This window comes from Salvelinus alpinus, chromosome 35 (assembly GCF_045679555.1).
Source record: "Salvelinus alpinus chromosome 35, SLU_Salpinus.1, whole genome shotgun sequence".
NCBI lineage: Eukaryota > Metazoa > Chordata > Actinopteri > Salmoniformes > Salmonidae > Salvelinus > Salvelinus alpinus.
This window is the reverse complement of record NC_092120.1, coordinates 11,408,210-11,433,200: the sequence shown is the minus strand read 5'-3', so window position 1 is coordinate 11,433,200 and position 24,991 is coordinate 11,408,210. Positions and strand designations below refer to the sequence as shown.

At 47.0% G+C, this 24,991-nt stretch overlaps 1 protein-coding gene across 4 annotated transcripts in view; it reads left to right on the top strand.

Moving 5' to 3' along the window:
* Positions 1–24,991, top strand: part of bbs9 (Bardet-Biedl syndrome 9) — a 196,148-nt gene that overhangs the window by 12,807 nt on the left and 158,350 nt on the right. For all 4 annotated transcript variants that reach the window (XM_071383600.1, XM_071383601.1, XM_071383598.1 and 1 more), the window contains exons 5-9: positions 3,801–3,914; positions 17,407–17,581; positions 20,856–20,940; positions 21,018–21,201; positions 24,343–24,472. In XM_071383600.1, the coding sequence (XP_071239701.1) occupies positions 3,801–3,914; positions 17,407–17,581; positions 20,856–20,940; positions 21,018–21,201; positions 24,343–24,472 (688 nt within the window). The remainder of the gene's footprint in view (positions 1–3,800; positions 3,915–17,406; positions 17,582–20,855; positions 20,941–21,017; positions 21,202–24,342; positions 24,473–24,991) is intronic.

The following is a 24,991-nucleotide window of genomic DNA, read 5'->3' as shown; positions in this document are numbered from 1 at the left end:
ATCTGATGAACAATGGGAAGGGGCACTCAAAAGGGTACACAGCTCTTCTATTTGCGCTCGACACAGCCTCATTCAATGCAAACTCATTCATAGGGCCCACTGGACCAAAGCAAGATTATCCAACATTTACAAGGATGTGAACCCTAATTGTGTACGACGTAATCAGTCTCCTGCTAATCATGTACACATGTTTTGGTGTTGCCCATCTCTTGTTGGTTTCTGGAAAGACATCTTTAACACACTCTCAGAATTAAGCGGCACACAGATCGAGCCAGACCCTTTTATTGCACTATTTGGGGTTTCCTTACCCACAATACAATTGACCAAAATGAATAAGGATGTAATTGCCTTTGTCACTTTGTTAGCGAGACGATTAATTTTACTTAGATGGAAATCCTCTGCAGCCCCTTCTCATGCTCTTTGGATTAAATCTGCTTTGAATAGCATAAAGTTGGAAAAAATTTAACACAGTCAATGGGTCTGTAGACAAATTCTATGCAATGTGGGCTCCCTTCTTTTCTTATGTTAAACGAATACATTTCCCTGCAGTTCCAGAGTGATGTATATTTATATATTGGTGATGTAAGAGGCCAGGTATGTGTATACACGACATCTCGGATGTTAAGGACGGTATTATCTGTACTTGCTGACCCATAACAACTGTATCAAAAAAATATATATTTTATTATTTTTTTGTTGTATTTTTTTTAATATCAAATCAAATTTATTTATATAGCCCTTCTTACATCAGCTGATATCTCAAAGTGCTGTACAGAAACCCAGCCTAAAACCCCAAACAGCAAGCAATGCAGGTGTAGAAGCACGGTGGCTAGGAAAAACTCCCTAGAAAGGCCAAAACCTAGGAAGAAACCTAGAGAGGAACCAGGCTATGAGGGGTGGCCAGTCCTCTTCTGGCTGTGCCGGGTGGAGATTATAACAGAACATGGCCAAGATGTTCAAATGTTCATAAATGACCAGCATGGTCAAATAATAATAATCACAGTAGTTGTTGAGGGTGCAGCAAGTCAGCACCTCAGGAGTAAATGTCAGTTGGCTTTTCATAGCCGATCATTAAGAGTATCTCTACCGCTCCTGCGGTCTCTAGAGAGTTGAAAACAGCAGGTCTAGGACAGGTAGCACGTCCGGTGAACAGGTCAGGGTTCCATAGCCGCAGGCAGAACAGTTGAAACTGGAGCAGCAGCACGGCCAGATGGACTGGGGACAGCAAGGAGTCATCAGGTAGTCCTGAGGCATGGTCCTAGGCCTCAGGTCCTCCGAGAGAGATACCCCCGGACAGGGCCAAACAGGAAGGATATAACCCCACCCACATTGCCAAAGCACAGCCCCCACATCACTAGAGGGATATCTCCAACCACCAATTTACCATCCTGAGACAAGGCCGAGTATAGCCCACAAAGATCTCCGCCACGGCACAACCTAAGGGGGGGCGCCAACCCAGACAGGAAGATCACGTCAGTGACTCAACCCACTCAAGTGACGCACCCCTCCTAGGGACGGCATGAAAGAGCACCAGTAAGCCAGTGACTCAGCCCCTGTAATAGGGTTAGAGGCAGAGAATCCCAGTGGAGAGAGGGGAACCGGCCAGGCAGAGACAGCAAGGGCGGTTCGTTGCTCCAGAGCCTTTCCGTTCACCTTCACACTCCTGGGCCAGACTACACTCAATCATATGACCCACTGAAGAGATAAGTCTTCAGTAAAGACTTAAAGGTTGAGACCGAGTCTGCGTCTCTCACATGGGTAGGCAGACCATTTCATAAAAATTGAGATCTATAGGAGAAAGCCCTGCCTCCAGCTGTTTGCTTAGAAACTCTAGGGACAATTAGGAGGCCTGCGTCTTGTGACTGTAGCGTACGTGTAGGTATGTACGGCAGGACCAACTCGGAAAGATAGGTAGGAGCAAGCCCATGTAAATGCTTTGTAGGTTAGCTGTATTCCTGTATTGTTGTCTTTGATGTGTTGTTTTATACTACTACCAAATAGCTTACAAGTGCAATTATTTTAAATGCTGGTATTGAAAATTCAATAAACAAAGTATAAAAAAATAAAAATAAGGCCGCGGGATCAGACGGATTACCAGGACGCGTATTCAGAACATGGCGGGTGTCTTTCACTGTCATTTTCAACCTTTCCCTGACCCAGTGTGTAATACCTACATGTTTCAAGCAGACCACCATAGTCCCTGTGCCCAAGAATAATCTGTCTAAATGACTATGGCCCCGTAGCAATCACATCTGTAACCATGAAATGCTTGGAAAGGTCATGGCTCACGTCAACACCATCCTCCCAGACACCGTGGGCCCACTCCAATTCGCATACCGCCCCAACAGATGACGCAATCTCTATTGCACTCCACACTGCCCTCTCCCACCTGGACAACAGGAACACCAATGTGAGAATGCTGTTCATTGACTACAGCTCAGTGTTCAACACCATAGTGCCCCCCAAGCTCATCACTACGCTCAGGACCCTGGGACTGAACACCTCCCTCTGCAACTGGATCCTGGACTTCCTGATTTGCCGCCACCAGGTGGTGAGGGTAGGCAACAACACATCCGCCACGCTTACCCTCAACATAGGGCACTTCAGGGGTGTGTGCTTAGTCCCCTCCTGTACTCCCATTCACCCACAACTGCATGGCCACGCACAACTCCAACCCCACCGACATGACGGTGGTAGGCCTGATCACTGATGGAGATGAGACCACCTATAGAGAGGTCAGTGACCTGCCAGGACAACAACCTCTCCCTCAACGTCAACAAGACAAAGGAGTTGATCTTGGACTACTGGACACAGAGGGTTGAGCACGCCCACTTCCACATTGATGGGACTGTAGTGGAGCGTGTCGAGAGCATTAATTTCCTCGGTGTCCACAGGAATTAACATGGTCCAGACACACCAACACAGTCGTGAAGAAGGCATGACAACGCCTCTTCCCATCAGGAGGTTGAAAAGATTTTGCACGGGCCCTCAGATCCTCAAAGTTCTAGGCTACCCGAAACGTTTGACCCAAGTTAAACAATTTTAAAGGCAATGCTACTAAATACTAATTGTGTGTATGTAAGCTTCTGACCCACTGGGAATGTGGTGAGAGAAATAAATCATCCTCAAAAAGTTCTATAGCTACACCATTGAGAGCATCTTGACTGGCTGCATCACCGCTTGGTATGGCAACTGCTTGGCATCCAACCGTAAGGGTAGTGTGTACGGCACCTACCGCACTGCAAACGGTACCGATGCACCAAGTCTGGAACCAACAGGACTCTGAACAGCTTCTAACCCCCCAAGCCATAACACTACTAAATAGTTAAACAAATAGGTACACAAACTATCTGCATGACCCTCTTTGAAGTAACTATTTTGACTCCTCACATATGCTACTGTTTATTATTTATCGTGTTGCCTTCCCCGACCTATGTACATATCTACCTCAAATAACTCGTACCTCTGCACATCGTCTCGGTACTGGTACTCTGTGTACTGTATAAAGCTAAATTATCGTTACTCATTGTGTTCTTTTTTTCTATATTTTTCTCTCTGCTTTGTTGGGAATGGCCCGTGAGTAAGCATTTCAATGTTAGTCTACACCTATTGTTTATGAAGCATGTGTCAAATAAGATTTGATTGGTTTTTGATACTATGTCAGTTTGCTCCCGTTCTTCTAGTTCTCTCTCTGCAGATTTAACCATAGGACATAGCAATGATATGTGACAATAAATATTAATATGGGTGGTCTCTCTCTCTCCCTCCCTCTACTGTCTGTCTCTCTGTCTCTACCGTAGGTACTGCTGGTAATGTGGAGCATGGGGTTCAGTACCAGCTCAAGCGGGTCTATGAGCACAACCTCCAGAGGACTGCCTGCAACATGACCTATGGAACCTTCGGAGGGGTCACAGGTAACACATCACAGCACCCCCATGAGCAGCTCAAACACTTCACATGTAACAGATTGACAGTGTAGTCACTAACCACACACACACACACTTTTTTCATTTTTGGGGGTTAATTCACAGTCGTTTAATTTCTAATGACCACAGAGCTATAAGTGTAGAATATGATTCATTCTGTGTGGAGGGGAACCCTTGGCATTCTGGTGCAGGTTTATTTGGATGGTAGTGACTGGATCAGTGTGTGCATGGGTGTGTGCATGCATGTGCACACATGTAGGTGTTATGTGTGGGTGTATTTGTATGTGCAGTAAGTTAAGTTGTGTGTGTCCTTTTTCAAGGTTGTGTCAGGTGAACCACAGAAGCTCTCTTTTAGCCTGCCATGAACACACTGCTGAAATCTGGACCAAGCTCCAGATGAGACAACAGGCAATTCATTAATGGGAGAGCACACTTATCCAAACACGTGCTCCCTGGAACACACACACACACACACACACACCTCAACAATATATCCCTTGTTCTATTATTGGCCTTCCCTTATCTAAAAGGGCTTCAGTTAAACACTGGCTTGTGTGTGCGCATGCACGTGTGTGTGAGGAGACTTGGAGCTGTGTTGGTTAATGTTATAGAGGAGATGTTTAGGATGGGAGTTGTTACTTTTCTTGGATGTCGAGAGCTTTCCCCACCTTTTTTCCAAATACATATATTTCCCTTGAGGGATGATTTCTTCCCCCCATCCTCTCTCCCTCTCTCTCCCCTGGCATTCTAACATTCCTCATTAACCCCTGAACTCTTCTTCACCTTCCTTTGTTTCATAGACTTCTAGAGCTTTATGGACTCCTTCATTCATGCCAGTTTCATGCACACACACACACACACACACACACACACACACACACACACACTCTCTGCCATTCACTTCCTCACTCTGTTGCACTCTCTCTCTCACATCCTTTCTCTATTAGATCAAATTAATGCAGTTGCCATACCAGGCAGTGATGCAACCAGTCAGGATGCTCTCGATGGTGCAGCTGTAAAACTTTTTGAGGATCTGAGGACCCATGTCAAATCTTTTCGGTCTCCTGAGGGGGAATAGGATTTGTCGTGCCCTCTTCACGACTGTCTTGGTATGCTTGGACCATGTTAGTTTGTTGGTGATGTGGACACCAAGGAACTTGAAGCTGTCAACCTGCTCCATTACAGCCCTGTCGACGAGAATGGATGTGTGCTCGGCCCTCTTTTTCCTGTAGTCCACAATCATCTCCTTTGTCTTGATCAGGTTGAGGGAGAGGTTGTTGTCCTGGCACCACACAGCCAGGTCTCTGACCTCCTCTCTATAGGCTGTCTTGTCGGTGATCAGGCCTTCCACGGCAAACTTGGATGACTCATCGGCAAACTTAATGATGGTGTTGAAGTCGTGCCTACCCGTGTAGTCATGAGTGAACAGGGAGTACAGGAGGGGACTGAGCACGCACCCCTGAGGGGCCCCCGAGTTGAGGATCAGCGTGGCGGATGTGTTGTTACCTACACTTACCACCTGGGGGCAGCCCGTCAGGAAGTGCAACTGAATCCTGGAGAGGGAGGTGTTTAGTCCCAAGGTCCTTAGCTTAGTGATGAGCTTTGAGGGCACTATGGTGTTGAATTCTGAGCTGTTGTCAATGAATAGCATTCTCACGTACATTTGAAGTCGGAAGTTTACATACACTTAGCATTTAACATTAACATTTAAGTCATTTAGCAGACGCTCTTATCCAGAGCGACTTACAAATTGGAAAGTTCATACATATTCATCCTGGTCCCCCCGTGGGGAATGAACCCACAACCCTGGCGTTGCAAGCGCCATGCTCTACCAACTGAGCCACACGGGACCACTTAGGTTGGAGTCTTTTAAAACTTGTTTTTCAACCACTCCACAAGTTTCTTGTTAACAAACTATAGTTTTGGCAAGTCGGTTAGGACATCTACTTTGTGCATGACACAAGTAATTTTTCCAACAATTGTTTACAGACAGATTTCTTCACTTAATTCACTGTATCACAATTCCAGTGGGTCAGAAGTTTACATGCACTAAGTTGACTGTTTCTTTAAACAGCTTGGAAAATTCCACAAAATGATGTCTTGGCTTTAGAAGCTTCTGATAGGCGAATTGACATAATTTGAGTAAATTGGAGGTGGATGTATTTCAAGGCCTACCTTCAAACTCAGTGCCTCTTTGCTTGACATCATGGGAAAATCAAAAGTAATCAGCCAGGACCTCAGAAAAAAAATTGTAGACCTCCACAAGTCTGGTTCATCCTTGGGAGCAATTTCCAAACGCCTGAAGGTACCACGTTCATCTGTACAGACAATAGTACGCAAGTGTAAACACCATGGGACCACACAGCCGTCATACCGTTCAGGAAGGAGATGCGTTCTGTCTCCTAGAGATGAACGTACTTTGTGGTGAAAAGTGCAAATCAATCTCAGAACAACAGCAAAGGACCTTGTGAAGGTGCTGGAGGAAACAGGGACAAAGTATCTATATCCACAGTAAAACGAGTCCTATATCGCTCAGCAAGGAAGAACCACTGCTTCAAAACCGACATAAAAAAAGCCAGACTACGGTTTGCAACTGCACATGGGGACAAAGATCGTACTTTTTGGAGAAATGTTGTCTGGTCTGATGAAACAAAAATAGAACTGTTTGACCATAATGGCCATCATTATGTATTGAGGAAAAAGGGTGAGGCTTGCAAGCCGAAGAACACCATCCCAACCGTGAAGCACGGGGGTGGCTGCATCATGTTGTGGGGGTGCTTTGCTGCAGGAGGGGCTGGTGCACTTCACAAAATAGATGGCATCATGAGGTAGGAAAATTATGTGGACATATTGAAGCAACATCTCAAGACATCAGTCAGGAAGTTAAAGCTTGGTCGCAAATGGGTCTTCCAAATGGACAATGACGCCAAGCATACTTCCAAAGTTGCTTAAGGACAACAAGGTCAAGGTATTGGAGTGGCCATCACAAAGCCCTGACCTCAATCCCATAGAATATCTGTGGGCAGAACTGAAAAGCATGTTCAAGCAAGGAGGCCTACAAACCTGACTCAGTTACACCAGCTCTGTCAGGAGGAATGGGACAAAATCCACCCAACTTATTGTGGGAAGCTTGTGGAAGGCTACCCAAAACGTTTGACCCAAGTTAAACAATTTAAAGGCAATGCTACCAAATACTAATTGAGTGTATGTAAACTTCTGACCCACTGGGAATGTGATGAAAGAAATAAAAGCTGAAATAAATCACTCTCTCTACTAGTATTCTGACATTTCACATTCTTAAAATAAAGTGGTGATCCTAACTGACCTAAGACAGGGAATTTTTACTAGGATTAAATGTAAGGAATTGTGAAAAACCGAGTTTAAATGTATTTGGTTAAGGTGTATGTAAACTTCCGACTTCAACTGTAGGTGTTCCTTTTGTCCAGGTGGGAAAGGGCAGTTTGGAGTGCAGTAGAGATTGCATCATCCGTGGATCTGTTGGTGCGATATGCAAATTAGGGAGGGTCTAGGGTTTCTGGGATAATAGTGTTGATGTGAACCATGGCCATCCTTTCAAAGCATTTCATGGCTACAGACATGAGCGCTACGGGTCGGTAGTCATTTTGGCAGGTTACCTTAGTGTTCTTGGGTACAGGGACTATGGTGGTCTGCTTAAAACATGTTGGTATTACAGACTCAGACAGGGAGTGGTTGAAAATGTCAGTGAAGACACTTGCCAGTTGGTCAGTGCATGCTCGGAGTACCCCGTCCTGGTTATCCGTCTGGCCCAGCGGCCTTGTGAATGTTGACATGTTTCAAGGTCTTACTCACATCGGCTGCGGAGAGCGTGATCACACAGTTGTCCGGAACAGCTAATGCTCTCATGCATGTTTCAGTGTTACTTGCCTCGAAGCGAGCAAGCTGTGCTTACCCTTTGTAATAGTTTGCAAGCCCTGCCACATCTGACGAGCGTGGTGTACTTCTCAATGCCATCGGAAGAATCACAGAATATATTCTAGTCTGTGCTAGTAAAACAGTCCTGTAGTTTAGCATCTACTTCATCTGACCACTTTTTTTATAAACCGAGTCACTGGTGCTTCCTGCTTTCATTTTTGCTTGTAAGCAGGAATCGGGAGGATAGAATTATGGTCAGATTTGCCAAATGGAGGGCGAGGGAGAGCTTTGTATGCGTCTGTGTGTGGTGTAAAGGTGGTCTAGATTTTTCTTTCCCCTCTGGTTGCACATTTAACATGCTGATAGAAATTAGGTAAAACTGATTTGTTTCCCCGCATTAAAGTCCCCGGCCGCTAAGAGCGCCACCTCCGGATGAGTGTTTTCCTGTTTGCTTATGGCGGAATACAGCTCAGTGAGTGCGGTTTTAGTGCCAGCCTCGGTCTGTGGTGGTATGTAGACCACTACGAAAAATACAGATAGTGTGGTCTACAGCTTATCATGAGATACTCTACCTCAGGCAAGCAAAACCCTGAGACTTCCTTAGGTATCGTGCACCAGCTGTTGTTTACATATATGCATAGGCCCCCTTCCCGTGTCTTACCAGAGGCTGCTGTTCTGTCCTGCCGATAGAGTGTATAACCCGCCAGCTGTATGTTTTTAATGTCGTCGTTCAGCCACAAGTCTGTGAAACATAAGATATTACAGTTTTTCATGTCTCGTTGTTTGGATATACGTGCTTTCAGTTCGTCCCATTTATTTTCCAGTGATTGAACGTTAGCTAACGTTAGGTAGCAGAACGGAAGGCATGGGCAGATTAGCCACTCTTCGCCTGATCCTCATAAGGCATCCTGATCTATTTCCGCGAAACCTACGTTTCCTTTTCCAGCGAATCACAGGGATATGTGCCTGGTCGGGTGTCCGTAGTATATCCCTCACGTCTGAATCATTGAAGATGAACTCTTTGTCCAATTTGAGGCGAGTAATCCCAGTTCTGATGTCCAGAAGCTCTTTTCGGTTATAAGAGACGGTAGCAGCAACATTATGTACAAAACAAGTTATAAAAAAACTAACAAAATAGCCTGGTTGGTTGAGAGCCGTTAAGACGACAGCCCTACCCTCCAGCGCCATCTTTTTTCTCCCTATCCCTCCTCCCTTTCCATTTCTCTCCTTCTCTTTCTTACTCTCTGTCTCTCTCTCTCTCTTTCTCACACATACTCTTAGAATAGTCGTGTCCCTCTCCTTTCAGTGTAGAGAGAGTGGATTACAATGATGTTCCTATAAATAGAACAAGAGGATCCTGTTCCAGGGTTACACTACCACACATCACCACCAGGGAGCAGCACAGCCTGTGAAATCAGCTCCTACACACCGCCGTACACACTTGTCATCTGTGTATTCATATGAAATGAGTGTGTGAAGGAGCTTGCTCTAAATGTGAGCACCCAATAGCACCCAATAGTTCCTGACCATGGAATGACTGTAAGCACTGTAAAAGCAGTGTTGTACTAATACAGCCCTAATGGCTTGGCTGGGTTTGGGTCAGAATCGGGCCACACACACAAACAGCATAGGCCATTCTAAGCAGCACCTGGCCCACACTCTATCCCAACTCCACCCAGAACCCAGGCCCAAAGACACTGCACTGCTCTGCTCTGTCCTGCCAGCCTCTGTGTTTTGTCCTTGGGCTAAACCTGTGGAACAGCATGTTCTAGTAATGTTATTAGTAGGGCTGGTTTCCTCTGTATGTTTCTGCTAAGGTTAGAAGTACTGGACTAATATTTTATAGCTCTAGAAGAGCGGTTTTTGATATCCTTAGTATGGGCGTAGACCCACACACAGCGTGAGAAAATACACATACATGCACACACACCAAACCTGCACGTGTGCCTACACTGACACACACACACAGGGCGGGGTAGTTGTGTGAGTGGCCTTGTCCTTCAGTGTTTTACTGACCTCCCACCCTGAGCCCAGTTCACCAAAGGGGATGACCAGAATAGCTGGTGAAGCACACACCCACACGTGTTTATTATTGTGTATGTGTGTATCTGCTCTGTAGGTGGTACTCCCTGACCCCTCGTTGATGTGAGTGATTTTTTTTTAATAGCGCGTAGAGGCCTAATTATAGTTCTCTGCTCTCACAGCCGCTCTGTGTTATGGCTCATTGTGTGTGTGTGTGTGTGTGTGTGTGTGTGTGTGTGTGTGTGTGTGTGTGTGTGTGTGTGTGTGTGTGTGTGTGTGTGTGTGTGTGTGTGTGTGTGTGTGTGTGTGTGTGTGTGTGTGTGTGTGTGTGTGTGTGTGTGTGTGTGTGTGTGTACTCAGCCATCTCAGATTTTCTCTGCCATAAAACTCAGTGGGCCATTCCAAGCCCTCCACACACGCACTCGGAGAACGCAGACCTAAAGCTGTGTAAGGCTGCTGTGAACAGGCCTGCTCAGTCCGAGAGGTGTTAATGGACATATCAGATTCAGCAGGAGACAAATGAGCAGAGCAGCTCACCCACTACTACAACACAACATAGCAGAGCAGCTAACCCACCACTACAACACAACATAGCAGAGCAGCTAACCCACCACTACAACACAACATCGCAGAGCAGCTAACCCACCACTACAACACAACACCGCAGAGCAGCTAACCCACCACTACAACATCGCAGAGCAGCTAACCCACCACTACAACATCGCAGAGCAGCTCACCCACCACTACAACATAACATAGCAGAGCAGCTAACCCACCACTACAACACAACATAGCAGAGCAGCTAACCCACCACTACAACACAACATAGCAGAGCAGCTAACCCACCACTACAACACAACATAGCAGAGCAGCTAACCCACCACTACAACACAACATAGCAGAGCAGCTAACCCACCACAACATCGCAGAGCAGCTAACCCACCACTACAACACAACATAGCAGAGCAGCTAACCCACCACTACAACATAACAGAGCAGCTAACCCACCACCACAACACAACATAGCAGAGCAGCTAACCCACCACTACAACACAACATAGCAGAGCAGCTAACCCACCACAACATAGCAGAGCAGCTAACCCACCATTACAACACAACATCGCAGAGCAGCTAACCCACATCTTCACCACAACATAGCAGAGCAGCTAACCCACCACTACAACACAACATAGCAGAGCAGCTAACCCACCACTACAACACAACATAACAGAGCAGCTAACCCACCACTACAACACAACATAGCAGAGCAGCTAACCCACCACTACAACACAACATAGCAGAGCAGCTAACCCACCACTACAACACAACATAACAGAGCAGCTAACCCACCACTACAACACAACATAGCAGAGCAGCTAACCCACCACTACAACACAACATAGCAGAGCAGCTAACCCACCACTACAACACAACATAGCAGAGCAGCTAACCCACCACTACAACACAACATAGCAGAGCAGCTAACCCACCACTACAACACAACATAGCAGAGCAGCTAACCCACCACTACAACACAACATCGCAGAGCAGCTAACCCACCACTACAACACAACATCGCAGAGCAGCTAACCCACCACTACAACACAACATCGCAGAGCAGCTAACCCACCACTACAACACAACATCGCAGAGCAGCTAACCCACCACTACAACATCGCAGAGCAGCTAACCCACCACTACAACATCGCAGAGCAGCTAACCCACCACTACAACATCGCAGAGCAGCTAACCCACCACTACAACATAACATAGCAGAGCAGCTAACCCACCACTACAACACAACATAGCAGAGCACCTAACCCACCACTACAACACAACATAGCAGAGCAGCTAACCCACCACTACAACACAACATAGCAGAGCAGCTAACCCACCACTACAACACAACATAGCAGAGCAGCTAACCCACCACAACATAGCAGAGCAGCTAACCCACCATTACAACACAACATAGCAGAGCAGCTAACCCACCATTACAACACAACATCGCAGAGCAGCTAACCCACATCTTCACCACAACATAGCAGAGCAGCTAACCCACCACTACAACACAACATAGCAGAGCAGCTAACCCACCACTACAACACAACATAACAGAGCAGCTAACCCACCACTACAACACAACATAGCAGAGCAGCTAACCCACCACTACAACACAACATAGCAGAGCAGCTAACCCACCACTACAACACAACATAGCAGAGCAGCTAACCCACCACTACAACACAACATAGCAGAGCAGCTAACCCACCACTACAACACAACATAGCAGAGCAGCTAACCCACCACTACAACACAACATAGCAGAGCAGCTAACCCACCACTACAACACAACATAGCAGAGCAGCTAACCCACCACTACAACACAACATAGCAGAGCAGCTAACCCACCACTACAACACAACATAGCAGAGCAGCTAACCCACCACTACAACACAACATAGCAGAGCAGCTAACCCACCACTACAACACAACATAGCAGAGCAGCTAACCCACCACTACAACACAACATAGCAGAGCAGCTAACCCACCACTACAACACAACATAGCAGAGCAGCTAACCCACCACTACAACACAACATAGCAGAGCAGCTAACCCACCACTACAACACAACATAGCAGAGCAGCTAACCCACCACAACATAGCAGAGCAGCTAACCCACCACAACATAGCAGAGCAGTTAACCCACCACTACAACACAACATAGCAGAGCAGCTCACCCACCACTACAACACAACATAGCAGAGCAGCTCACCCACCACTACAACACAACATAGCAGAGCAGCTCACCCACCACTACACCACAACATAGCAGAACAGCTAATCCACCACTACAACACAACATAGCAGAGCAGCTAACCCACCACTACAACACAACATAGCAGAGCAGCTCACCCACCACTACAACACAACATAGCAGAGCAGCTCACCCACCACTACAACACAACATAGCAGAGCAGCTCACCCACCACTACAACACAACATAGCAGAGCAGCTCACCCACCACTACAACACAACATAGCAGAGCAGCTCACCCACCACTACAACACAACATAGCAGAGCAGCTCACCCACCACTACAACACAACATAGCAGAGCAGCTCACCCACCACTACAACACAACATAGCAGAGCAGCTCACCCACCACTACAACACAACATAGCAGAGCAGCTCACCCACCACTACAACACAACATAGCAGAGCAGCTCACCCACCACAACATAGCAGAGCAGCTCACCCACCACTACAACACAACATAGCAGAGCAGCTCACCCACCACTACAACACAACATAGCAGAGCAGCTCACCCACCACTACAACACAACATAGCAGAGCAGCTCACCCACCACTACAACACAACATAGCAGAGCAGCTCACCCACCACTACAACACAACATAGCAGAGCAGCTCACCCACCACTACAACACAACATAGCAGAGCAGCTCACCCACCACAACATAGCAGAGCAGCTAACCCACCACTACAACACAACATAGCAGAGCAGCTAACCCACCACTACAACACAACATAGCAGAGCAGCTAACCCACCACTACAACACAACATAGCAGAGCAGCTAACCCACCACTACAACACAACATAGCAGAGCAGCTAACCCACCACTACAACACAACATAGCAGAGCAGCTCACCCACCACTACAACACAACATAGCAGAGCAGCTCACCCACCACTACAACACAACATAGCAGAGCAGCTCACCCACCACTACAACACAACATAGCAGAGCAGCTCACCCACCACAACATAGCAGAGCAGCTAACCCACCACTACAACACAACATAGCAGAGCAGCTAACCCACCACTACAACACAACATAGCAGAGCAGCTAACCCACCACTACAACACAACATAGCAGAGCAGCTAACCCACCACAACATAGCAGAGCAGCTAACCCACCACAACATAGCAGAGCAGTTAACCCACCACTACAACACAACATAGCAGAGCAGCTCACCCACCACTACAACACAACATAGCAGAGCAGCTCACCCACCACTACAACACAACATAGCAGAGCAGCTCACCCACCACTACACCACAACATAGCAGAACAGCTAATCCACCACAACATAGCAGAACAGCTAATCCACCACTACAACACAACATAGCAGAGCAGCTAACCCACCACTACAACACAACATAGCAGAGCAGCTCACCCACCACTACAACACAACATAGCAGAGCAGCTCACCCACCACTACAACACAACATAGCAGAGCAGCTCACCCACCACTACAACACAACATAGCAGAGCAGCTCACCCACCACTACAACACAACATAGCAGAGCAGCTCACCCACCACTACAACACAACATAGCAGAGTAGCTCACCCACCACTACAACACAACATAGCAGAGCAGCTCACCCACCACTACAACACAACATAGCAGAGCAGCTCACCCACCACTACAACACAACATAGCAGAGCAGCTCACCCACCACAACATAGCAGAGCAGCTCACCCACCACAACATAGCAGAGCAGCTCACCCACCACTACAACACAACATAGCAGAGCAGCTCACCCACCACTACAACACAACATAGCAGAGCAGCTCACCCACCACTACAACACAACATAGCAGAGCAGCTCACCCACCACTACAACACAACATAGCAGAGCAGCTCACCCACCACTACAACACAACATAGCAGAGCAGCTCACCCACCACTACAACACAACATAGCAGAGCAGCTAACCCACCACTACAACACAACATAGCAGAGCAGCTAACCCACCACTACAACACAACATAGCAGAGCAGCTCACCCACCACTACAACACAACATAGCAGAGCAGCTCACCCACCACTACAACACAACATAGCAGAGCAGCTCACCCACCACAACATAGCAGAGCAGCTCACCCACCACTACAACACAACATAGCAGAGCAGCTCACCCACCACTACAACACAACATAGCAGAGCAGCTCACCCACCACTACAACACAACATAGCAGAGCAGCTCACCCACCACTACAACACAACATAGCAGAGCAGCTCACCCACCACTACAACACAACATAGCAGAGCAGCTCACCCACCACAACATAGCAGAGCAGCTAACCAACCACTACACCACAACATAGCAGAACAGCTAACCCACCACTACAACACAACATAGCAGAGCAGCTAACCCACCACTACAACACAACATAGCAGAGCAGCTAACCCACCACTACAACACAACATAGCAGAGCAGCTAACCCACCACTACAACACAACATAGCAGAGCAGCTAACCCACCACAACATAGCAGAGCAGCTAACCCACCACAACATAGCAGAGCAGTTAACCCACCACTACAACACAACATAGCAGAGCAGCTCACCCACCATTACAACACAACATAGCAGAGCAGCTCACCCACCACTACAACACAACATAGCAGAGCAGCTCACCCACCACTACACCACAACATAGCAGAACAGCTAATCCACCACAACATAGCAGAACAGCTAATCCACCACTACAACACAACATAGCAGAGCAGCTAACCCACCACTACAACACAACATAGCAGAGCAGCTCACCCACCACTACAACACAACATAGCAGAGCAGCTCACCCACCACTACAACACAACATAGCAGAGCAGCTCACCCACCACTACAACACAACATAGCAGAGCAGCTCGCCCACCACTACAACACAACATAGCAGAGCAGCTCACCCACCACTACAACACAACATAGCAGAGTAGCTCACCCACCACTACAACACAACATAGCAGAGCAGCTCACCCACCACTACAACACAACATAGCAGAGCAGCTCACCCACCACTACAACACAACATAGCAGAGCAGCTCACCCACCACAACATAGCAGAGCAGCTCACCCACCACTACAACACAACATAGCAGAGCAGCTCACCCACCACTACAACACAACATAGCAGAGCAGCTCACCCACCACTACAACACAACATAGCAGAGCAGCTCACCCACCACTACAACACAACATAGCAGAGCAGCTCACCCACCACTACAACACAACATAGCAGAGCAGCTCACCCACCACTACAACACAACATAGCAGAGCAGCTCACCCACCACTACAACACAACATAGCAGAGCAGCTCACCCACCACTACAACACAACATAGCAGAGCAGCTCACCCACCACAACATAGCAGAGCAGCTAACCAACCACTACACCACAACATCGCAGAGCAGCTAACCCACCACAACATAGCAGAGCAGCTAACCCACCACTACAACACAACATAGCAGAACAGCTAATCCACCACAACATAGCATAGCAGCTAACCCACCACTACAACACAACATCGCAGAGCAGCTAACCCACCATTACAACACAACATTGCAGAGCAGCTAACCCACCACTACAACACAACATTGCAGAGCAGCTAACCCACCACTACAACACAACATTACACAGCAGCTAACCCACCACTACAACACAACATTGCAGAGCAGCTAACCCACCACTACAACACAACATAGCAGAGCAGCTAACCCACCACTACAACACAACATAGCAGAGCAGCTAACCCACCACTACAACACAACATAGCAGAGCAGCTCACCCACCACTACAACACAACATAGCAGAGCAGCTAACCCACCACTACAACACAACATAGCAGAGCAGCTAACCCACCACAACATTGCAGAGCAGCTAACCCACCATTACAACACAACATAGCAGAGCAACTAACCCACCACAACATAGCAGAGCAGCTAACCCACCACTACAACACAACATAGCAGAGCAGCTAACCCACCACTACAACACAACATAGCAGAGCAGCTAACCCACCATTACAACACAACATAGCAGAGCAACTAACCCACCACAACATAGCAGAGCAGCTAACCCACCACTACAACACAACATAGCAGAGCAGTTAACCCACCACTACAACACAACATAGCAGAGCAGCTAACCCACCACAACATAGCAGAGCAGCTCACCCACCACTACAACACAACATAGCAGAGCAGCTCACCCACCACTACAACACAACATAGCAGAGCAGCTCACCCACCACTACAACACAACATAGCAGAGCAGCTAACCCACCACTACAACACAACATAGCAGAGCAGCTCACCCACCACTACAACACAACATAGCAGAGCAGCTAACCCACCACTACAACACAACATAGTAGAGCAGCTAACCCACCACTACAACACAACATAGCAGAGCAGCTAACCCACCACTACAACACAACATAGCAGAGCAGCTAACCCACCACTACAACACAACATAGCAGAGCAGCTAACCCACCACTACAACACAACATAGCAGAGCCGCCCCAACAAGTCAGACAGAACTGTATGATGCATACATTTTTCCACAGAACGTATACAATTCTGCAAGTCATTTAGTCAGGCAGCATTCAGGTCTGTGTTCTGTCATTGTGTGTACTTTTCTGTGATGCTAGTATGATTCCACCAGGTTGTCATGTGTTATTGTACTAACCCTGTGTGTTGAATTAACATTTATTCAACACTCATGTAACATTTGTATTTTATTCCCTCCCCTCAGACCACCACTCTATGTGTATCCAGTCCATGGATGGCATGCTGATGTTCTTTGAGCAGGAGAGTTACTCATTTGGCCGTTTCCTCCCTGGCTTCCTCCTACCTGGTCCTCTGTGTTACTGCTCCCGCACTGACACCTTCCTCACTGTGTCCTCAGCACGACAGGTGGAGAGCTACAGGTACACACACACACACGCTGCAACACACACACATACGCTGCAAAGCACGCGCACACGTACACACACACCCTCCTCAGGGGTAAGTAAATGAAAAAGTGAGTGTGAGAGGGAGTGAAGAAGTGTACTCGTCGCCTCTGAAGGCCATCTACCTGCCTGCTACTCTGCGCTAGATCTTTAAATACATCTGTGGTGCAGCAGACAGACGGGAGGCCATTTTCTAGTCCTAACACCACAAACCACTGCACCATCTTTAAATAATAGGGGAGAGTGTTCTGTGTGTGTGCCTCCTTCTTTGTGTCCGTGTGTGTAAATAGTGTATAGGGGATACTGCAGATGGCAGATTGGGTGTATTGGGCCCTATTGCCACAGCTGAGTCTGGTTATCTGCGGTGCAAAGTTAACATTTTCACATCCTAATGAAATTTCCACTCATTGATCGCCACAGCTCCCCATGTAAGCCCTGTCTTTATTTTCCTCTACTTTGGCCACTCATCGCCCCTCCACAATAATCACAGTTACCTTCCTCCCTTTTCACGCTCCTGCTAAAACCGGATGGAAATTGGGGAAAGGCCGAAGTGTGTGTGTGTGTTTCGGTGTGTGAAACCCGGCCTTCCAGCTGTTTGTTATCCCAGATTTCTCCGATATCAAGAGCTTCCCCAGATGAGATATCCATGCGGAAACGCTGACCTCACCCCCCTGTTCCTCCCTCCCCCTCCTCCCTCTCTTCAATTCTCAGACTGTATATATGAATTCTAATAAAAATAATTCTGCCCAGGATGAAGCGCTCTATGTCCCCAGTTAACACTTGGCTGTGTCTAGACTTGGTCTCTGTGGCTAGAATCCCACTTTCTGATCAAATCTAGAATCAAAGGTCATAAACTGTAGATACGAAGAGAGCTAAATTTGGTAATGAAAATCCTGCATCTTAGTTAGAAATAGCCTTGCTCTGAGTGTCATGTACTGCATAATATCAGTCAGCTAGGGAACTGTTCAGCTCCCTCGGTTTGTTTAGCCAGTAATGTTGATTTTCTCTGCGCTTGAGCGTTGGTGAATGTGATTTTGTGTTTGTGTATCAGGGAAGTATTGGGGAGATATCCTCTTTCATATAAATGACTGGGCTGTTTCCTCTGGCTGCACACATCCCCACACTTCATCTAGCCTCCATGCCCCAGCTTCACACACTCACTCTGTGTCTCTCTGGGCTGTTTGAGACAGAGAGACTCTATCCAACCTGTAGAGGTTGACTGTGTTTGTGTGGGTTGAACTGGTTAAAGGTGAGCCTCGTGGGGTGTGTGTTGGTGGTGTGTTCAAGATCATACATTTCATACACACAACCGTGCATGCATATTATGCACATATTTATACTCATGTAAACACCCTCACTGCTCCGCTGGGCTGGCCTAAGCTGTGGAACTCTGAATGTGTGAGCTCACCGTTTACAACCAGTATGCATGCTGGTGAATCAGTTCTTCAAGGTTTGACTCTACCATCTCACACACACACACACACACACACACACACACAAACACTCTTTGTGATTCTATGTGTTAGGGCTCTTTCACGCTAGCTCATTCACCAACATACCTGATCATAGTACTCTGCCATTAAAAGGCCTTGGCTAGATGGTGCCAAACTCTCCCATCCATTTAGGATTGAGGCCTTCAGGTTTCTTACAGCTGATCAAAAGTAATGTATGAATGCAAACCGAAGTGCACTTATTCGATGTGCATTTGTCAGGAGTGTACTCTATTGTTACCCCTCTGCAACCTTTAGTCAAAATATAGTCCCGTTTCCTCTTCCTCCACCTTCCCATTGGCACTGCTTGCTGTTGTCTTTGGACATGTTCATCCCTCCATTCCTTTCTCAGAGAGAGAAAGAGACTTTCTCCCTGACAGAGCAAATTGTCTCCTGTCGTTTCCAGCTTCATAAACATCAGGGCTTAGCAGGTTCTGATTTCCCTTCACATAATTACCTGATTCTTAGCAGCTTTTCCTTCTACCTCCCGAGGGGCAAGGTGACTGAGCGTGCGTGTGTGTGTGTGAGATGTCTGTTGCAACTATAGCCAGTTCCAGCTTTTTACTGGAAATCAGATTGTATTAATGCCATAGTGCGAGACTACTGTAGACTGACTCCAGATCAGTGTCATGATACTGCTATTAATAAGGCCATTGTTTGAGAATGTAAAAGCATGATACTAGCGTACCTGAATGTTTTGTGGCATAAACTTTAGTTGTCATAACACCGATGGATGTCTGTTATGTCATTTATTATGACAGTGGGGCTTCTGACAGAGGGTCCAGCTGAAGTGTTTCTGAAGTGTTACCACTGAGCACAGTGTGTGTCTGAACTGAAGTGTTACCACTGAGCACAGTGTGTGTCTAAACTGAAGTGTTACCACTGAGCACAGTGTGTATCTAAACTGAAGTGTTACCACTGAGCACAGTGTGTGTCTGAACTGAAGTGTTACCACTGAGCACAGTGTGTGTCTGAACTGAAGTGTTACCACTGAGCACAGTGTGTATCTAAACTGAAGTGTTACCACTGAGAACAGTGTGTGTCTAAACTGAAGTGTTACCACTGAGCACAGTGTGTATCTAAACTGAAGTGTTACCACTGAGCACAGTGTGTATCTAAACTGAAGTGTTACCACTGAGCACAGTGTGTGTCTGAACTGAAGTGTTACCACTGAGCACAGTGTGTGTCTGAACTGAAGTGTTACCACTGAGCACAGTGTGTATCTAAACTGAAGTGTTACCACTGAGAACAGTGTGTGTCTAAACTGAAGTGTTACCACTGAGCACAGTGTGTATCTAAACTGAAGTGTTACCACTGAGCACAGTGTGTGTCTAAACTGAAGTGTTACCACTGAGCACAGTGTGTGTCTAAACTGAAGTGTTACCACTGAGCACAGTGTGTGTCTAAACTGAAGTGTTACCACTGAGCACAGTGTGTGTCTAAACTGAAGTGTTACCACTGAGCACAGTGTGTGTCTAAACTGAAGTGTTACCACTGAGCACAGTGTGTGTCTAAACTGAAGTGTTACCACTGAGCACAGTGTGTGTCTAAACTGAAGTGTTACCACTGAGCACAGTGTGTGTCTAAACTGAAGTGTTACCACTGAGCACAGTGTGTGTCTAAACTGAAGTGTTACCACTGAGAACAGTGTGTGTCTAAACTGAAGTGTTACCACTGAGAACAGTGTGTGTGTGTCTAAACTGAAGTGTTACCACTGAGAACAGTGTGTGTGTGTCTAAACTGAAGTGTTCCTAACCCAGGTATGAGACGCTAGCGGTGGCCACGGATGCAGAGACCAGACAGGATGCTGAGCAGCATAGCAAAACTGCAGGGAAGAGACTGACGGTGAGAGGAGAACTGCGTGTGTGTGTGTGCTCGTTTGTGTGTGTGTGTGTTTAACCCTGTGTGTGTTTCCCCCTCAGGCTGACTGGACCCTGGTCCTGGGGGAGCAGGCCTTGGACCTCAGTGTCCCCTCCTTCTCTCCGTCCTCATCCTCCATCTTTGTTTGCGGCGAAAGGAACCTGTACTGCCTCAAAGACAACGGACATATCCGCTTCATGAAGAAACTGGAGTACAACCCCAGCTGCTTCCTCCCCTACGCCTCAGGTAATGGTAGAGCCCTACTGCTTCCTCCCCTACTCCTCAGGCAATGGTGCAGCCCTAGTGCTTCCTCCCCTACCCCTCAGGTAATGGTACAACCCTAGCTGCTTCCTAACATAACAGACTGCTTTACTGCTTGATATCAGACACACTATTTGTAGAACATATTGTAGGGCATATTGTAGGACATAGCAGATATCCATCCTCCATATAATTGATGAATATTATTCTTCTATCCAGTCTTTGTTTTAGGTCTGCTATGTAGATACTGGTCTAACACATTTCTAGTGGTGATAAGACGTTCCCCATGCCTGTCCAGTGTGTGTGGCGGTAGCAGAATGAGTGTTTGTCTGTGAGCTCAGGTTCATCTGATAGGGAGTCTCTCGGCTCCTGGGTTGGGTTTAATGAGGGACCGGAGTACAGCTCTACACAGTGCATCTGTCTGTCCTGACTGACTCCCAACATACCACTCCAACCAGAGGAAGTAGGACATGTCACAGAGCAAGGCACGCTCTAATCGGATCCATATTTAGCATATGTAGCACCTCGAACATGCAACACACAGCACCGTCACCTGCAGAAGCACACACACACACACAGCATGTTCTGCTGGCGAAATGCCCTGTGAATCGGGTCTGCGTGTTGCATGTTAATCCCACTATCGCAGGGTTCCAGCCAACACACCTCTCTCCAGCTGAGCTCAGTTACAGCTAACTGCCAAAATAATGGAAACACTAATATAAATGTCTTAATAGGGCATTGGGGCCACCATGAGCCGCAAGAACCTCTTGAATGCACCTTGGTATAGATTCTACAAGTGTCTGGAACTCTATTCGAGGGATGCGACACCATTCTTCCATGAGACATTCCATCATTTTGTGTTTTGTTGATGGTGGTGGAAAACGCTGTCTCAGGCACCGCTACAGAATCTCCCATAAGTTTTCAATTGGGTTGAGATCTGGTGACTGAGATATATACACACCCTTTAAAATCCTTATGCTTCTTTGAGACCCCTCTTTCAAAGTCACTGAGTTCTCTTCTTCTAGCCATGGTAGCCAAAATAATGGTCAACTGGACATTTTGTATACATGACCCTAAGCATGATGGGAGGTTAATTGCTTAATTAACTCAGGAACCACACCTGTGTGGAAGCACCTGCTTTCAATATACTTTGTATCCCTCATTTACTCAAGTGTTTCCTTTATGTTGGCAGTTACATGTATATACATGGAGAGAGGGATGGCAATTTAAAATTTAAAATTGTATTTTATTTATTGGTGCGTGACTGTTATTGAAAGTTGTATTGTCAATCTTGTTTTGTATTTAACGCCACTTTAAATGTGTACATGACACTGCAACAAAATTTCCCCATGGGGACAATAAAGTAAGTAAGCTTTCAAGGGAAGGATAGCGGGAGAGAAAGAAAGGGTGAGGGAGGGAAATAGGTGAGAGGGAGGAAAATGAAGGAGAGAGAGGGATAGAAGAGGAAGAAGAGAAGCAGTGTGGTTGAGAGAAATGGTTTTTTTTAACCAGAGGCACCTGCTATTCCTCATTGAGTTGTGTTTGACCTGTGAGCACCATTCCCTCTGGTATACACACACACACACACACACACAACCTTACATCACACTATTCCCATTCCATTTGCATCGTTCCTCTATCAAGGCCAGGATCCCAGGTGACATCGATCACAGTCCTCGATCGTTTTCTCTGGTTGTGTTTTCAGCAGTCACCCGGATACTATGGCAAATGGCTTCCCGCTATTGTAATCTGCTGCGGTTGTGTTTTCAGCAGTCACCCGGATAGTATGGCAAATGGCTTCCCGCTATTGTAATCTGCTGCGGTTGTGTTTTCAGCAGTCACCCGGATAGTATGGCAAATGGCTTCCCGCTATTGTAATCTGCTGCGGTTGTGTTTTCAGCAGTCACCCGGATAGTATGGCAAATGGCTTCCCACTATTGTAATCTGCTGCGGTTGTGTTTTCAGCAGTCACCCGGATAGTATGGCAAATGGCTTCCCGCTATTGTAATCTGCTGCGGTTGTGTTTTCAGCAGTCACCCGGATAGTATGGCAAATGGCTTCCCGCTATTGTAATCTGCTGCGGTTGTGTTTTCAGCAATCACCCGGATAGTATGGCAAATGGCTTCCCGCTATTGTAATCTGCTGCGGTTGTGTTTTCAGCAGTCACCCGGATAGTATGGCAAATGGCTTCCCGCTATTGTAATCTGCTGCGGTTGTGTTTTCAATACATAGAGAGGGAGAGGAACTTTCTGGGCTGCTGACTTTCACATTGTTTTGGCTGGAACTTTAGCGGTTTACCGGCCCGCTCTCAATATTTCACAGGTTTCCCCCCTGGCCCTCCGCTATGCAGCTGCCTTTTTTGGCTCGCGTTCTCCTTTTCTCTCTCTCCCTCGTTTCTTTGCCCCCCCCCCCCCCCTCTCTCTCATCCTCTGTTTTTCCCTAAATGAGTGATAATACAGCCACTTAACCCCAGCATTGATAATAATCACTTATAATTAGTACACACACACACCTCAGGGTAAGGTGTGTTCAGGGAAACCATGCCACATGTCTGTCTGATACACTGCTATTAATACAGTGCCTGGCCACAGTGGCAGAACAGAATGAACCAGGAGGAGCGAAAGAGGAGAAAGTAAATGCTGCTATATGTAGTGGATGGAGGGAGTCCTATATAAACTGTGTCTGTCATTTCGGCCTTGCCCGCCCCTGCCCTCTATCCAAATGAGGTTGGCTAGGCGTGTGTTGCGGGTGCATCTCAGATCTCCCATGGTGGCAGTCACGGTAAATACTTGTGTGTGTGCGCGGCCAAACCAAAAGGCGTTTTCATGCTAGACCATTTCAGGTCAACCCGGGTTTTAACCGTGTGTGTTCTCACAAATGAATAGGCCTTGTTTAATTCATTTGTAGTGACTTGAGATATTTTTGCTTTCTAAATGGTTAAATATTCATTGAATGTTTGTTGTCATTTTATGGACTGGCTTCTAGCTTGCCAAAGCAACTCCGAGCAAATCGATATCCTATTGATGACTGATTGATGGAAGGACTGTATTTATAAAGCACTTTTCATTAGGTGTCATGCATCTCCTGTGATTGTAACTAACCTCTGACCCTTCCTTCTCTTCCCAGTGTCTGAAGGCACCACCAACACCCTGGTCGGTAACCATAACAACATGCTGCTGGTGTACCAGGATGTGACGTTGAAGTGGGCCGCCCAGCTCTCCTGTTCCCCCGTGGCTGTCAGGCTCGCTAACTTCCCGTGAGTACACCCACCCCACCCCCCACTCGTTACCATGGCACCCGCTGCTGTTGGTGTTGCCATGAATTTGGTGGTTGTGTACTGTAACCAGGATTGGATCATTTCCATTCTGTCAATTTAGGAAATGAAATTCAAAAGCCAACCCTCACATTTAACAAAAGAAGAAGAAGTTGTAAGTTAGTAGTTACACACAGTGTGTGCTCAGATGCCACTGATCCGATAAGGTAACAAATACCCCTGTGGATGGGAGGATGAAAGGAGGAGAGGAGAGTGCGACTCTAAATGGTAAGGGAGCGGTGGAAGCACTCAGATGGAGCTCCATTCCTGTGCTCCATGGTTGAGAGTCCTTGTGTGTTGGCTCCATTCCTGTGCTCCATGGTTGAGAGTCCCTGTGTGTTGGCTCCATTCCTGTGCTCCATGGTTGAGAGTCCCTGTGTGTTGGCTCCATTCCTGTGCTCCATGGTTGAGAGTCCCTGTGTGTTGGCTCCATTCCTGTGCTCCATGGTTGAGAGTCCCTGT